At 51.2% G+C, this 15,923-nt stretch overlaps 1 protein-coding gene across 1 annotated transcript in view; it reads right to left on the bottom strand.

Moving 5' to 3' along the window:
• The window catches only part of LOC140411217 (solute carrier family 22 member 7-like), a 594,055-nt gene that overhangs the window by 89,255 nt on the left and 488,877 nt on the right, over positions 1–15,923 (bottom strand). The window contains exon 8 of the mRNA XM_072500322.1: positions 188–296. Coding sequence (XP_072356423.1) covers positions 188–296 — 109 coding nt within the window. The remainder of the gene's footprint in view (positions 1–187; positions 297–15,923) is intronic.

The following is a 15,923-nucleotide window of genomic DNA, read 5'->3' on the forward strand; positions in this document are numbered from 1 at the left end:
CCTGACTCTGCCTCACTCTCTGCGGTGTTTGTGAACCTTACCTGAGTACAGTACAGTACAGTACAGTCTCTCTGTCTCTCTCCGTGTCTCTCACTGTCTCTCCGTGTCTCTCACTGTCTCTCCGTGTCTCTCACTGTCTCTCCGTGCCTGACTCTGCCTCACTCTCTGCGGTGTTTGTGAACCTTACCTGAGTACAGTCGGGTATAGTTCTGCTGTGTAGAGGAATGCCGTGGTGAATGCCCCCTCGGAACATCCTTTGGCGAGAATCGCAAAGACCAATTGAAGGATGCGTTGTTCTGCCAGAGAAACAAGTGGAGGGCAGAGGCATCAGTAATATCAGTTAAACGGAATAAGTTAAACGCAGAATTGTTAACTGGGATTTATGGTGAAAATTCAGCCCATTTCACCGCGTCACGGTGCAGAAGGAGGCCATTCGGCCCATCGTGTCTGTACCGGCTCTCCAAACGAGCATCATGACTTAGTGCCACCCCCGCTGCCCTTTCCCCTGAACATTGTTCCCATTCGAATCATCATCTCACGCCCTCTCGAACTCCTCGATTGAAGCTGCCTCCACCCCACTTCCAGACTGCGCGTTCCAGACCCCGACCACTCGCTGGGTGGGAAAGGTTTATCTCACATCACCTTTGCTTCTTTCGTCCTCAATAGGAGGGGGATCTGTCTCTCCCCGTCTGCTCAGTCCAGCGCCCTCACAGTTTTTGAACATCACTGCCGAATCGCCCCAAGGAGAACAGTTCCAACCTCTCCGATCGACCCTCACAACTGAAGTTTCTCATCGCTGAAACCATTGCCGTGAATCTCTCCTGAACTCTCTCCTACGTATGGTGCGGCACCCACAATATTCCAGCTGAGGTCTAACTAGTGACTTGTATAAGTCCAACATAACCATTTTTAAATTCATTTACGGGATGTGGGTGTCGCTGGTAGGTCCAGCGTTTATTGCCCATCCCCAGTTGCCCTTCAGAAGGTGGGGGTGAGTTTCCTCCTTGAACCGCTGCAGCCCCTGAGGTGTAGGTACACCCACTGTGCAGTTAGGGAGGTTGCCCCAGCGACAGTGAAGGACGAGCGATATATTTCCCAGTCAGGGTGGTGAGTGACTGGGAGGGGAACCTCCAGGTGATGGGGTTCCCAGGTATCTGCTGCTCTTGTCCTGCGAGATGGCAGTGATCGTGGGGTGGAAGGTGCTGTCTAAGGAACCTTGGTGAGGTACTGCAGTGCATCCTGTAGATGGTACACACGGCTGTCACTGTGTGTCGGTGGTGGAGGGAGTGAATGTTTGTGGAAGGGGGAGCAATCAAGCGGGGCTGCTTTGTCCTGGATGGTGTCGAGCTTCTTGAGTGTTGTTGGAGCTGCGCTCACCCAGGCAAGTGGAGAGTATTCCATCACACTCCTGACCACTGCGCCACCGTCCCACCCTCGCGTCACAAATTTGATTGGATTCTTTGAGGAAGTAACAAGAAGGTTGATGAAGGTAGTGCGGTGGATGTGGTGTACATGGATTTTAGCAAGGCGGGCGACAAAGTACCACATGGCAGATTGGTCAAAAAGAGAAAAGCCCGTGGGAGACAGGGCAGTGCGGCAAACTGGATAAAAAGTTGGCTCAGTAACTGGAAACAAAGAGTAATGGTCGATGGCTGCCCTTGTAATTGGAAAGTTGTTTCAAGTGGGTTCGGTGTTGGGACCCCTGCTATTTGTGCTATATAGTATGGGAAGTACGGTAGCACAGTGGTTAGCACTGTGGCTTCACAGCTCCAGGGTCCCAGGTTCGATTCCCGGCTTGGGTCACTGTCTGTGCGGAGTCTGCACGTTCTCCCCGTGTCTGCGTGGGTTTCCTCCGGGTGCTCCGGTTTCCTCCCACAAGCCCCGAAAGACGTGCTGTTAATCATAATAATCGCTTATTGTCACAAGTAGGCTTGAATGAAGTTACTGTGAAAAGCCCCTAGTCGCCACATTCCGGCGCCTGTGCGGGGAGGCCGGGACGGGAATTGAACCCGTGCTGCTGGCCTTGTTCTGCATTACAAGCCAGCTGTTTAGCCCACTGTGCTAACATCTCTCATATAACACTGGCTGAGCTCCCCGTTGCCACCACAGGAGTTACGGCAACAGAGATATCCATTGGTCGTTATTATTTGCTTAGACCTCGTTTTCCCCAATTTGTGTGGCTGGTTGGAGGGGGGTGGTTGGGATCCGGGGATCGGGCTGTTTCAGACAGTTCGATGTCTCCAAAAGTGTTTGCGGCTTGAGGGCGTATACCTATGGGTCAATGCCAGCAGTCCAGTATAACATAGAACATTACAGCGCAGTACAGGCCCTTAGGCCCTCGATGTTGCGCCGACCTGTGAAACCACTCCACAGCCCATCTACACTATTCCCTAATCGTCCATGTGTCTATCCAATGACCATTTAAATGCTCTTAGTGTTGGCGAGTCCACTACTGTTGCAGGCAGGGCATTCCACACCCTTACTACTCTCTGAGTAAAGAACGTACCTCTGACATCTGTCCTATATCTATCTCCCCTCAATTTAAAGCTATGTCCCCTCGTGCTAGACATCACCATCCGAGGAAAAAGGCTCTCACTGTCCACCCTATCCAATCCTCTGATCATCTTGTATGCCTCAATTAAGTCACCTCTTAACCTTCTTCTCTCTAACGAAAACAGCCTCAAGTCCCTCAGCCTTTCCTCATAAGATCTTCCCTCCATACCAGGCAACATTCTGATAAATCTCCTCTGCACCCTTTCCAATGCTTCCACATCCTTCCTATAATGCGGCGACCAGAATTGCACGCAATACTCCAAATGCGGCCGCACCAGAGTTTTGTACAGCTGCAACATGACCTCATGGCTCCGAAGCTCAATCCCTCTACCAATAAAAGCTAACACACCGTACGCCTTCTTAACAATCCTCTCAACCTGAGTGGCAACTTTCAGGGATCTATGTACATGGACACCGAGATCTCTCTGCTCATCCACACTGCCAAGAATCTTACCATTAGCCCAGTACTCTGTCTTCCTGTTATTCCTTCCAAAATGAATCACCTCACACTTTTCTGCATTAAACTCCATTTGCCACCTCTCAGCCCACGCTGCAGCTTATCTATGTCCCTCTGTAACTTGTAACATCCGTCCGCACTGTCCACAACCCCACCGACTTTAGTGTCATCTGCAAATTTACTCACCCATCCTTCTACACCATCCTCCAGGTCATTGATAAAAATGACAAACAGCAGTGGCCCCAAAACAGATCCTTGTGGTACACCACTAGGAACTGGACTCCAGTCTGAACATTTCCCATCAACCACCACCCTTTGTCTTCTTCCAGCTAGCCAATTTCTGATCCAAACAGCTAAATCTCCCTGAATCCCATGCTTCCGTATTTTCTGCAGTAGCCTACCGTGGGGAACCTTGTCAAACGCTTTACTGAAATCCATATACACCACATCAACTGCTTTACCCTCATCCACCTGTTTGGCCACCTTCTCAAAGAACTCGATAAGATTTGTGAGGTACGACCTACCCTTCACAAAACCGTGTTGACTATCTCTAATCAAATTATTCCTTTCCAGATGATTATACATCCTATCTCTTATAAACCTTTCCAAGATTTTGATAAAGGAAGGAACATTGGCGCAGAGTTTCAGTGGTAACATGGGAGTGGCCCAGGCAGAACCATCGCGACAAGGCAGGACTCTGCATTTAAGACACCAGAGAAGACATCCATATCTACTGATCGTAGCCTGGTCAGGCTCCTTCGCTACGTAGAGTACTATCTAAAGTGCAGCTGTGAATCGGATTCATAGTGATTGGTTACCCAACTTTGTAATATCAGCAAATATGACTTTCTTTGCCATCATCCAAATTGTTAATGAATAGTGCGAATAATTGAGGCCCTTCTGTTACACAACTAGTCACCTCCTGCCAATTAGACCATTTGCCCATTGTGGTAATACCAGGTATTGCAGTACCTGAGAGGTGAATGCCCATTGGCTAGACCTAGGAGTCTACCATTGGCTAACGCACATAGCTCCGCCCTGAGAGGCGGGGTATAAGACCCAATGCCGTCCCAGCAGCCTTCACTTTCTGTATCGAAGCTGCTGGGTGCAGTTCTAGCAGATTAAAGCCGATTAGTGTGGCTCTCCTTGTCTCGAGAGTAATTGATTGTACATCGCCCATTATCTCCACTCCTTCGCACGTCCTGACCTTGTCAGTAATTTGCCCTCAACTCTGTGCCCCTCCAGTTTGGTTAACAGGCTCTTTTGTGGGAAAAGTCAGTAAGGTTCACCAGGAATGACTTTCCCTTCGCGAATCCAGGCCGACTCTGCCCGGTCGAACAGAATTTACAAGCTGCTCAGTTATCCCATCCCTGAGGATTGCGCCCCCACAGATGTTCGGCTGTAATTCCCCACTGAGCCCTTCTTTAAGAATGGAGCGACATGTGGAATTTTCCAATCCAAAGGGACTACTCCTAGATCTAGGGAACTGTGTGTGGTGGTATGTATTAGGGGTCATGTGAGACGGTGAAGCCGAGATGCTAGTGGCTGACAGATCCCGGGTCCTGGTTGGCTGCCGACTCCTGGCTCCGCCCTGAAGGCGGAGTATAAGAACCCGAGCTTCTCCCCGCAGCTTCATTCTGTTCCTGAGCTGCTGGGGACAAGCCTCGCTTAATAAAGCTTGGATCGACTTCATCACTTCTCGTCTCTCTCGTAAGTCATTGTGCGCTACAATTTATTAAGCGAGCTTAAAAGACTGTGGATCTCCGGATCGCCCCGGAATGCCTGCGGATCAGCCCCCACGCAGCGAACTCGGCAGCAGTATTTAAACACTGACAAGCATGCTTTGAAGGCTACCTCCGAACGGCCCCCGGCCGGATCACAGAAGACCAGAAAATGCAGGTCCTGCATTCGAGGGTAAGCCCGGAAATTTACCCTCTCATAGAAGACGCAGAGGATTTCCCGACGGCGCTCGCATTGCTGAAGGGCATCTACGTTCGGACGTTAACCAGGTCTACGCGCGCCACCAACTCGCGACGAGACGGCAAAGCCCCGGAGAATCGTTAGAGGAATTCTACGCCGCGCTGCTAATTTTGGGACGGGGCTGCAGCTGCCCGCCGGTGAATGCAATCGAACACACGGACATGCTAATTCGCGATGCATTTGTGGCAGGTATGAACTCTCCCCAAATCCGCCAAAGACTTTTAGAAAGAGAGTCGCTTGGACTCTCAGAGGCACGGGCCCTTGCAGCTTCCCTAGATGTGGCCTCGCAAAACGCCCGCGCCTACGGCCCCGACCGCGCGGCAGCCCCTTGGGCTCCGTGGACCCCCGTCGCGACAAACTCCCCCCCCCCCCTCGCAAGCTTGCGCGGTTAAAGCGCCAGACCATCCCGGGGGGGCCCGCTGCTATTTCTGCGGACAAGCGAAACACCCCCGGCAGCGCTGCCCGGCCCGCGCAGCTATTTGTAAAAGCTGCGGCAAGAAGGGCCATTACGCGGCTGTGTGCCGGTCCCGGGGGGTCGCCGCTGTCCCCGGAGAAGAACGAGCCCAGCACATCCCAAACGCTCCCCAACCCCCCCCAGCGCCCCATGTGCGACCCGCGGACGCTGCCATTTTGGGTCCCGGGCACCACGAGGGGAGGATGGGCGCCGCCATCTTGTGACCCCCCCCCCAGCCACGTGCGATTCATGGGGGCGGCCATTTTGTCCACCCCCGGCCACATGCGATTCATGGACGCCGCCATCTTGGTTGACAACAAAGGACCCCAGCATCGACGGCTCCACGGGGTCCGAAGAAGACGCCGCGACACTACTACCACGACTGGCTTCGGTGACGCTGGATCAATCACGGCCCCGGACGCTCCAGACGTCGACAACAATGGTGCTGGTCAACGGATACGAAACGCCATGCCTGATCGACTCCGGGAGCACCGAAAGTTTCATTCACCCCGACACGGTAAGACGCTGTTTTCTGACCATCCATCCAAGCACGCAAAAGATTTCCCTAGCTGCAGGATCCCACTCAGTGGAGATCAAAGGGTTCTGCATCGCGAACCTAACGGTGCAAGGGAGGGAGTTTAAGAACTACAGGCTCTACGTCCTTCCCCAACTCCGCACGCCCACATTACTGGGATTAGACTTCCAGTGTAACCTGCAGAGCCTAACATTCCAATTCGGCGGCCCAATACCCCCACTCACTATCTGCGGCCTCGCAACTCTCAAGGTTGAACCGCCGTCCTTGTTTGCAAACCTCACCCCGGATTGCAAACCCGTCGCCACTAGGAGCAGACGGTACAGCGCCCAGGACCGGATATTTATTCGGTCTGAAATCCAGCAGTTGCTGAAGGAAGGCATAATCCAGGCCAGCAATAGTCCCTGGAGAGCCCAGGTGGTAGTAGTAAAGACCGGGGAGAAGCAAAGGATGGTCGTAGACTATAGTCAGACCATCAACGGGTACACGCAGCTAAATGCGTACCCTCTCCCCCGCATATCCGACATGGTCAATCGGATTGCCCAATATAAGGTTTTCTCCACCGTGGACCTCAAGTCCGCCTACCACCAGCTCCCCATCCGCCCAGGTGACCGCAAGTACACCGCCTTCGAGGCAGACGGGCGTCTATACCACTTCCTAAGGGTCCCATTTGGTGTCACAAACGGGGTCTCGGTCTTCCAACGGGAGATGGACCGAATGGTTGACCAGCACGGGTTGTAGGCCACGTTCCCGTATCTCGACAACGTAACCATCTGCGGCCACGATCAGCAGGACCACGACACCAACCTCCAAAAGTTCCTCCAGACCGTTAACGCCCTGAACCTCACATATAACGAGGAAAAGTGCGTTTTTAGCACCGATCGGCTAGCCATTCTGGGCTACGTAGTGCGCAATGGGATAATAGGCCCCGACCCCGAACGCATGCGCCCCCTTATGGAATTTCCCCTCCCCCACTGCTCCAAAGCCCTGAAACGTTGCCTGGGTTTCTTTTCATATTACGCCCAGTGGGTCCCCCAGTATGCAGACAAGGCCCGCCCGCTAATACAGACCACTACCTTCCCCCTGTCGACAGAGGCTCGCCAGGCCTTCAGCCGCATCAAAGCGGATATCGCAAAGGCCACGATGCACGCCATCGACGAGTCCCTCCCCTTCCAGGTCGAGAGCGACGCATCCGACGTAGCTCTGGCGGCCACCCTTAACCAAGCGGGCAGACCCGTGGCCTTTTTCTCCCGGACCCTCCACGCCTCAGAAATCCGCCACTCCTCAGTGGAAAAGGAAGCCCAAGCCATAGTGGAAGCTGTGCGACATTGGAGGCATTACCTGGCCGGCAGGAGATTCACTCTCCTCACCGACCAACGGTCGGTAGCCTTCATGTTCGATAATGCACAGCGGGGCAAAATCAAAAACGACAAGATCTTAAGGTGGAGGATAGAACTCTCCACCTTCAACTATGAGATCTTGTACCGGCCCGGAAAGCTGAACGAGCCGTACGATGCCCTATCCCGCGGCACATGTGCCAACGCACAAATAGACCACCTCCAAGCCCTCCACGAGGACCTCTGCCACCCGGGGGTCACTCGATTCTACCATTTCGTAAAGTCCCGCAACCTCCCCTACTCTGTGGAGGAGGCCCGTACAGTCACAAGGAACTGCCACATCTGCGCAGAGTGCAAACCGCACTTTTTCAGGCCGGATAGAGCGTACCTGATCAAGGCTTCCCGCCCCTTTGAACGCCTCAGTTTGGATTTCAAAGGGCCCCTCCCCTCCACTGATCGCAACGCATACTTCCTGAATGTGGTGGACGAGTACTCTTGTTTCCCCTTCGCCATCCCCTGCCCCGACATGACAGCGGCCACAGTCATTAAAGCCCTTGGCACCATATTCACACTGTTCGGTTGCCCCACGTATATCCATAGCGACAGGGGGTCCTCCTTCATGAGTGACGTGCTGCGCCAGTTCCTGCTCAGCAAGGGCATTGCCTCGAGCAGGACGACCAGCTACAACCCCCGGGGGAACGGGCAAGTAGAGAGGGAGAACGGCACGGTCTGGAAGACCGTCCTTCTGGCCCTACGGTCCAGGGATCTCCCAGTTTCCCGGTGGCAGGAGGTCCTCCCGGACGCACTCCACTCCATCTGGTCGCTGCTGTGTACCACCACTAACCAAACGCCTCATGAGCGCCTCCTTGTCTTCCCCAGGAAGTCCTCCTCCGGAACGTCGCTGCCGACCTGGCTGGCAGCCCCAGGACCCATTCTGCTTCGGAAACATGTGCGGGCGCACAAATCGGACCCGTTGGTCGAGAGGGTTCACCTCCTCCACGCGAACCCGCAGTACGCCTACGTGGCGTACCCCGACGGCCGACAGGATACGGTCTCCCTGCGGGACCTGGCGCCTGCCGGCAACACACACACCCCCCCGACACCGATCATCCCCTCCCTGCCACTGGCGCACCCTGCGACCGCCCCCTTCCCGGGGGGATCGGTCCTCCTCCCGTGCCCGCCCAGGAGTAAAACAGGAACAAACACCGAAACGCTCCCGGAGACGACAACGCCTGAGCCAGCACCTGCACCACCACCGGGGCTGAGGCGATCGACGAGGAAGACCAGACCGCCCGCTCGACTCGTGGAATCCGCGTGACACCAAGAATGTTGTTGTAACAAAAAAATGTTTTTGCTAATATTGTAAATAGTTCTCACAAACTTGGACATAGCCCAGTGTAGGGCTAAAACTGTAGTAACATGTCCGAAATTTTCCTTCCAGGGCCAGCCTTGTAAACCCCTACAACCATGCGAACCATCACCGCGCCTGGTTCCTTTTTAACAAGGGGTGAATGTGGTGGTATGTATTAGGGGTCATGTGGGGCTGTGAAGCCGAGATGCTATTGGCTGACAGATCCCGGGTCCTGGTTGGCTGCCGACTCCTGGCTCCGCCCTGAAGGCGTAGTATAAGAACCCGAGCTTCTCCCCGCAGCTTCATTCTGTTCCTGAGCTGCTGGGGACAAGCATCGCTTAATAAAGCCTGGATCGACTTCATCACTTCTCGTCTCTCGTAAGTCATTGTGCGCTACACCCAGTAAACACTGATCCTCCTGTTCCCAGTAAATACTGATCCTCCTGTTCCCCAGTCAATACTGATCCTTCTGTTCCCCAGTAAATACTGATCCTCCTGTTCCCCAGTAAATACTGATCCCCCTGTTCGCCAGTAAATACTGATCCTCCTGTTCCCAGTAAATACTGATCCCCCTGTTCCCCAATAAATACTGATCCTCCTGTTCCCCAATAAATACTGATCCTCCTGTTCCCCAGTAAATACTGATCCCCCTGTTCCCAGTAAATACTGATCCTCCTGTTTCCCAGTAAACACTGATCCTCCTGTTCCCCAGTAAATACTGACCCTCCTGTTCCCAGTAAATACTGATCCTCCTGTTCCCCAGTAAATACTGATCCTCCTGTTCCCCAGTAAATACTGACCCTCCTGTTCCCAGTAAACACTGATCCTCCTGTTCCCCAGTAAATTCTGATCCCCCTGTTCCCCAATAAATACTGATCCTCCTGTTCCCCAGTAAATACTGATCCTCCTGTTCCCCAGTAAATACTGATCCTCCTGTTCCCAGTAAATACTGATCCCCCTGTTCCCCAGTAAATACTGATCCTCCTGTTCCCCAGTAAATACTGACCCTCCTGTTCCCCAGTAAATACTGATCCTCCTGTCCCCAGTAAATACTGATCCCCCTGTTCCCCAGTAAATACTGATCCCCCTGTTCCCCAGTAAATACTGATCCCCCTGTTCCCAGTAAATACTGATCCTCCTGTTCCCAGTAAATACTGATCCTCCTGTTCCCCAGTAAATACTGATCCCCCTGTTCCCAGTAAATACTGATCCTCCTGTTCCCCAGTAAATACTGATCCTCCTGTTCCCAGTAAATACTGATCCTCCTGTTCCCAGTAAACACTGATCCTCCTGTTCCCCAGTAAATACTGATCCTCCTGTTCCCAGTAAATACTGATCATCCTGTTCCCCAGTAAATACTGATCCCCCTGTTCCCCAGTAAACACTGATCCTCCTGTTCCCCAGTAAATACTGATCCTCCTGTTCCCCAGTAAATACTGATCCTCCTGTTCCCCAGTAAATACTGATCCTCCTGTTCCCAGTAAATACTGATCCCCCTGTTCCTCAGTAAATACTGATCCTCCTGTTCCCCAGTAAATACTGATCCCCCTGTTCCTCAGTAAATACTGATCCTCCTGTTCCCCAGTAAATACTGATCCCCCTGTTCCCAGTAAATACTGATCCTCCTGTTCCCCAGTAAATACTGATCCTCCTGTTCCCAGTAAATACTGATCCTCCTGTTCCCAGTAAACACTGATCCTCCTGTTCCCCAGTAAATACTGATCCTCCTGTTCCCAGTAAATACTGATCATCCTGTTCCCCAGTAAATACTGATCCCCCTGTTCCCCAGTAAACACTGATCCTCCTGTTCCCCAGTAAATACTGATCCTCCTGTTCCCCAGTAAATACTGATCCTCCTGTTCCCCAGTAAATACTGATCCTCCTGTTCCCAGTAAATACTGATCCCCCTGTTCCTCAGTAAATACTGATCCTCCTGTTCCCCAGTAAATACTGATCCCCCTGTTCCTCAGTAAATACTGATCCTCCTGTTCCCAGTAAATACTGATCCTCCTGTTCCCCAGTAAATACTGATCCCCCTGTTCCTCAGTAAATACTGATCCTCCTGTTCCCCAGTAAATACTGATCCTCCTGTTCCCCAGTAAATACTGACCCTCCTGTTCCCAGTAAATACTGATCCTCCTGTTCCCCAGTAAATACTGATCCTCCTGTCCCCCAGTAAATACTGATCCCCCTGTTCCCAGTAAATACTGACCCCCCTGTTCCCCAGTAAATACTGATCCTCCTGTTCCCCAGTAAACACTGATCCTCCTGTTCCCCAGTAAATACTGATCCTCCTGTTCCCCAGTAAATACTGATCCTCCTGTTCCCAGTAAATACTGATCCTCCTGTTCCCCAGTAAATACTGATCCCCCTGTTCCCCAGTAAACACTGATCCTCCTGTTCCCCAGTAAATACTGATCCTCCTGTTCCCCAGTAAATACTGATCCTCCTGTTCCCCAGTAAATACTGATCCTCCTGTTCCCAGTAAATACTGATCCCCCTGTTCCCCAGTAAACACTGATCCTCCTGTTCCCCAGTAAGTACTGATCCTCCTGCTCCTCAGTAAATACTGATCCTCCTGTTCCCCAGTCAATACTGATCCTCCTGTTCCCAGTAAATACTGATCCTCCTGTTCCCAGTAAATACTGATCCTCCTGTTCCCCAGTAAATACTGATCCTCCTGTTCCCAGTAAATACTGATCCTCCTGTTCCCCAGTAAATACTGATCCCCCTGTTCCCCAGTAAATACTGATCCCCCTGTTCCCCAGTAAATACTGATCCTCCTGTTCCCCAGTAAACACTGATCCCCCTGTTCCCAGTAAATACTGATCCTCCTGTTCCCCAGTAAATACTGATCCTCCTGTTCCCCAGTAAATACTGATCCTCCTGTTCCCCAGTAAATACTGATCCCCCTGTTCCCAGTAAATACTGATCCCCCTGTTCCCCAGAAAATACTGATCCCCCTGTTCCCAGTAAATACTGATCCCCCTGTTCCCCAGTAAATACTGATCCTCCTGTTCCCCAGTAAACACTGATCCTCCTGTTCCCCAGTAAATACTGATCCTCCTGTTCCCCAGTAAATACTGATCCCCCTGTTCCCCAGTAAATACTGATCCTCCTGTTCCCCAGTAAATACTGACCCTCCTGTTCCCAGTAAATACTGATCCCCCTGTTCCCCAGTAAATACTGATCCTCCTGTTCCCCAGTAAATACTGATCCTCCTGTTCCCAGTAAACACTGATCCTCCTGTTCCCCAATAAATACTGATCCTCCTGTTCCCCAGTAAATACTGATCCCCCTGTTCCCCAGGAAACACTGATCCTCCTGTTCCCCAGTAAATACTGATCCTCCTGTTCCCCAGTAAATACTGATCCCCCTGTTCCCCAGTAAATACTGATCCTCCTGTACCCCAGTAAATACTGATCCTCCTGTTCCCCAGTAAATACTGATCCCCCTGTTCCCCAGTAAATACTGATCCTCCTGTTCCCCAGTAAATACTGATCCCCCTGTTCCCCAGTAAATACTGATCCTCCTGATCCCCAGTAAACACTGATCCCCCTGTTCCCCAGTAAATACTGATCCTCCTGTTCCCCAGTAAATACTGATCCCCCTGTTCCCAGTAAATACTGAACCTCCTGTTCCCCAGTAAATACTGATCCTCCTGTTCCCCAGTAAATACTGATCCCCCTGTTCCCCAGTAAATACTGATCCTCCTGTTCCCAGTAAATACTGATCCCCCTGTTCCCCAGTAAATACTGATCCTCCTGTTCCCCAGTAAATACTGATCCCCCTGTTCCCCAGTAAACACTGATCCTCCTGTTCCCCAGTAAACACTGATCCCCCTGTTCCCCAGTAAATACTGATCCCCCTGTTCCCCAGTAAATACTGTTCCTCTTGTTCCTCAGTAAATACTGATCCTCCTGTTCCCCAGTAAATACTGATCCCCCTGTTCCCCAGTAAATACTGATCCTCCTGTTCCCAGTAAATACTGATCCTCCTGTTCCCAGTAAATACTGATCCTCCTGTTCCCCAGTAAATACTGATCCTCCTGTTCCCCAGTAAATACTGATCCCCCTGTTCCCCAGTAAATACTGATCCTCCTGTTCCCCAGTGAATACTGATCCCCCTGTTCCCCAGTAAATACTGATCCTCCTGTTCCCCAGTAAATACTGATCCTCCTGTTCCCCAGTAAATACTGATCCCCCTGTTCCCCAGTAAATACTGATCCCCCTGTTCCCCAGTAAATACTGATCCTCCTGTTCCCCAGTAAATACTGATCCCCCTGTTCCCCAGTAAATACTGATCCTCCTGTTCCCCAGTAAATACTGATCCCCCTGTTCCCCAGTAAATACTGATCCCCCTGTTCCCCAGTAAATACTGATCCTCCTGTTCCCCAGTAAATACTGATCCCCCTGTTCCCCAGTAAATACTGATCCTCCTGTTCCCCAGTAAATACTGATCCCCCTGTTCCCCAGTAAATACTGATCCCCCTGTTCCCCAGTAAATACTGATCCCCCTGTTCCCCAGTAAATACTGACCCTCCTGTTCCCAGTAAATACTGATCCTCCTGTTCCCCAGTAAATACTGATCCTCCTGTTCCCCAGTAAATACTGATCCCCCTGTTCCCCAGTAAATACTGATCCCCCTGTTCCCCAGTAAATACTGATCCTCCTGTTCCCCAGTAAATACTGAACCCCCTGTTCCCCAGTAAATACTGATCCCCCTGTTCCCCAGTAAATACTGATCCCCCTGTTCCCCAGTAAATACTGACCCTCCTGTTCCCAGTAATTACTGATCCTCCTGTTCCCCAGTAAATACTGACCCTCCTGTTCCCCAGTAAATACTGATCCTCCTGTTCCCCAGTAAATACTGATCCCCTGTTCCCCAGTAAATACTGATCCCCCTGTTCCCAGTAAACACTGATCCTCCTGTTCCCAGTAAATACTGATCCTTCTGTTCCCCAGTAAATACTGATCCCCCTGTTCCCAGTAAACACTGATCCTCCTGTTCCCAGTAAATACTGATCCTTCTGTTCCCCAGTAAATACTGATCCTCCTGTTCCCCAGTAAATACTGATCCCCCTGTTCCCAGTAAACACTGATCCTCCTCTTCCCAGTAAATACTGATCCTCCTGTTCCCCAGTAAATACTGATCCTCCTGTTCCCCAGTAAATACTGATCCTCCTGTTCCCCAGTAAATACTGATCCTCCTGTTCCCCAGTAAATACTGATCCTCCTGTTCCCCAGTAAATACTGATCCCCCTGTTCCCCAGTAAATACTGATCCTCCTGTTCCCCAGTAAATACTGATCCTCCTGTTCCCAGTAAATACTGATCCTCCTGTTCCCCAGTAAATACTGATCCTCCTGTTCCCAGTAAATACTGATCCTCCTGTTCCCAGTAAATACTGATCCTCCTGTTCCCCAGTAAATACTGATCCCCCTGTTCCCCAGTAAATACTGATCCCCCTGTTCCCCAGTAAATACTGATCCTCCTGTTCCCAGTAAATACTGATCCTCCTGTTCCCCAGTAAATACTGATCCTCCTGTTCCCCAGTAAATACTGATCCTCCTGTTCCCCAGTAAATACTGATCCCCCTGTTCCCCAGTAAATACTGATCCCCCTGTTCCCCAGTAAATACTGATCCTCCTGTTCCCCAGTAAATACTGATCCTCCTGTTCCCCAGTAAATACTGATCCCCCTGTTCCCAGTAAATACTGATCCTCCTGTTCCCAGTAAATACTGATCCTCCTGTTCCCAGTAAATTCTGATCCTCCTGTTCCCCAGTAAATACTGATCCCCCTGTTCCCCAGTAAATACTGATCCCCCTGTTCCCCAGTAAATACTGATCCTCCTGTTCCCCAGTAAACACTGATCCTCCTGTTCCCCAGTAAATACTGATCCCCCTGTTCCCAGTAAATACTGATCCTCCTGTTCCCCAGTAAATACTGACCCTCCTGTTCCCAGTAAATACTGATCCCCCTGTTCCCCAGTAAATACTGATCCTCCTGTTCCCCAGTAAACACTGATCCTCCTGTTCCCCAGTAAATACTGATCCTCCTGTTCCCCAGTAAATACTGATCCCCCTGTTCCCCAGTAAATACTGATCCTCCTGTTCCCCAGTAAATACTGACCCTCCTGTTCCCAGTAAACACTGATCCCCCTGTTCCCCAATAAATACTGATCCTCCTGTTCCCCAGTAAATACTGATCCCCCTGTTCCCCAGTAAACACTGATCCTCCTGTTCCCCAGTAAATACTGATCCCCCTGTTCCCCAGTAAATACTGATCCTCCTGTACCCCAGTAAATACTGATCCTCCTGTTCCCCAGTAAATACTGATCCCCCTGTTCCCCAGTAAATACTGATCCTCCTGTTCCCCAGTAAATACTGATCCCCCTGTTCCCCAGTAAATACTGATCCTCCTGATCCCCAGTAAACACTGATCCCCCTGTTCCCCAGTAAATACTGATCCTCCTGTTCCCCAGTAAATACTGATCCCCCTGTTCCCAGTAAATACTGATCCTCCTGTTCCCCAGTAAATACTGATCCCCCTGTTCCCCAGTAAATACTGATCCCCCTGTTCCCCAGTAAATACTGATCCTCCTGTTCCCCAGTAAATACTGATCCCCCTGTTCCCCAGTAAACACTGATCCTCCTGTTCCCCAGTAAACACTGATCCCCCTGTTCCCCAGTAAATACTGATCCCCCTGTTCCCCAGTAAATACTGTTCCTCTTGTTCCTCAGTAAATACTGATCCTCCTGTTCCCCAGTAAATACTGATCCCCCTGTTCCCCAGTAAATACTGATCCTCCTGTTCCCAGTAAATACTGATCCTCCTGTTCCCAGTAAATACTGATCCTCCTGTTCCCCAGTAAATACTGATCCTCCTGTTCCCCAGTAAATACTGATCCCCCTGTTCCCCAGTAAATACTGATCCTCCTGTTCCCCAGTAAATACTGATCCCCCTGTTCCCCAGTAAATACTGATCCTCCTGTTCCCCAGTAAATACTGATCCTCCTGTTCCCCAGTAAATACTGATCCCCCTGTTCCCCAGTAAATACTGATCCCCCTGTTCCCCAGTAAATACTGAACTTCCTGTTCCCCAGTAAATACTGATCCCCCTGTTCCCCAGTAAATACTGATCCTCCTGTTCCCCAGTAAATACGGATCCCCCTGTTCCCCAGTAAATACTGATCCCCCTGTTCCCCAGTAAATACTGATCCTCCTGTTCCCCAGTAAATACTGATCCCCCTGTTCCCC

Source organism: Scyliorhinus torazame, chromosome 4 (genome assembly GCF_047496885.1).
Source record: "Scyliorhinus torazame isolate Kashiwa2021f chromosome 4, sScyTor2.1, whole genome shotgun sequence".
In the NCBI taxonomy this organism is placed as follows: Eukaryota; Metazoa; Chordata; class Chondrichthyes; order Carcharhiniformes; family Scyliorhinidae; genus Scyliorhinus; species Scyliorhinus torazame.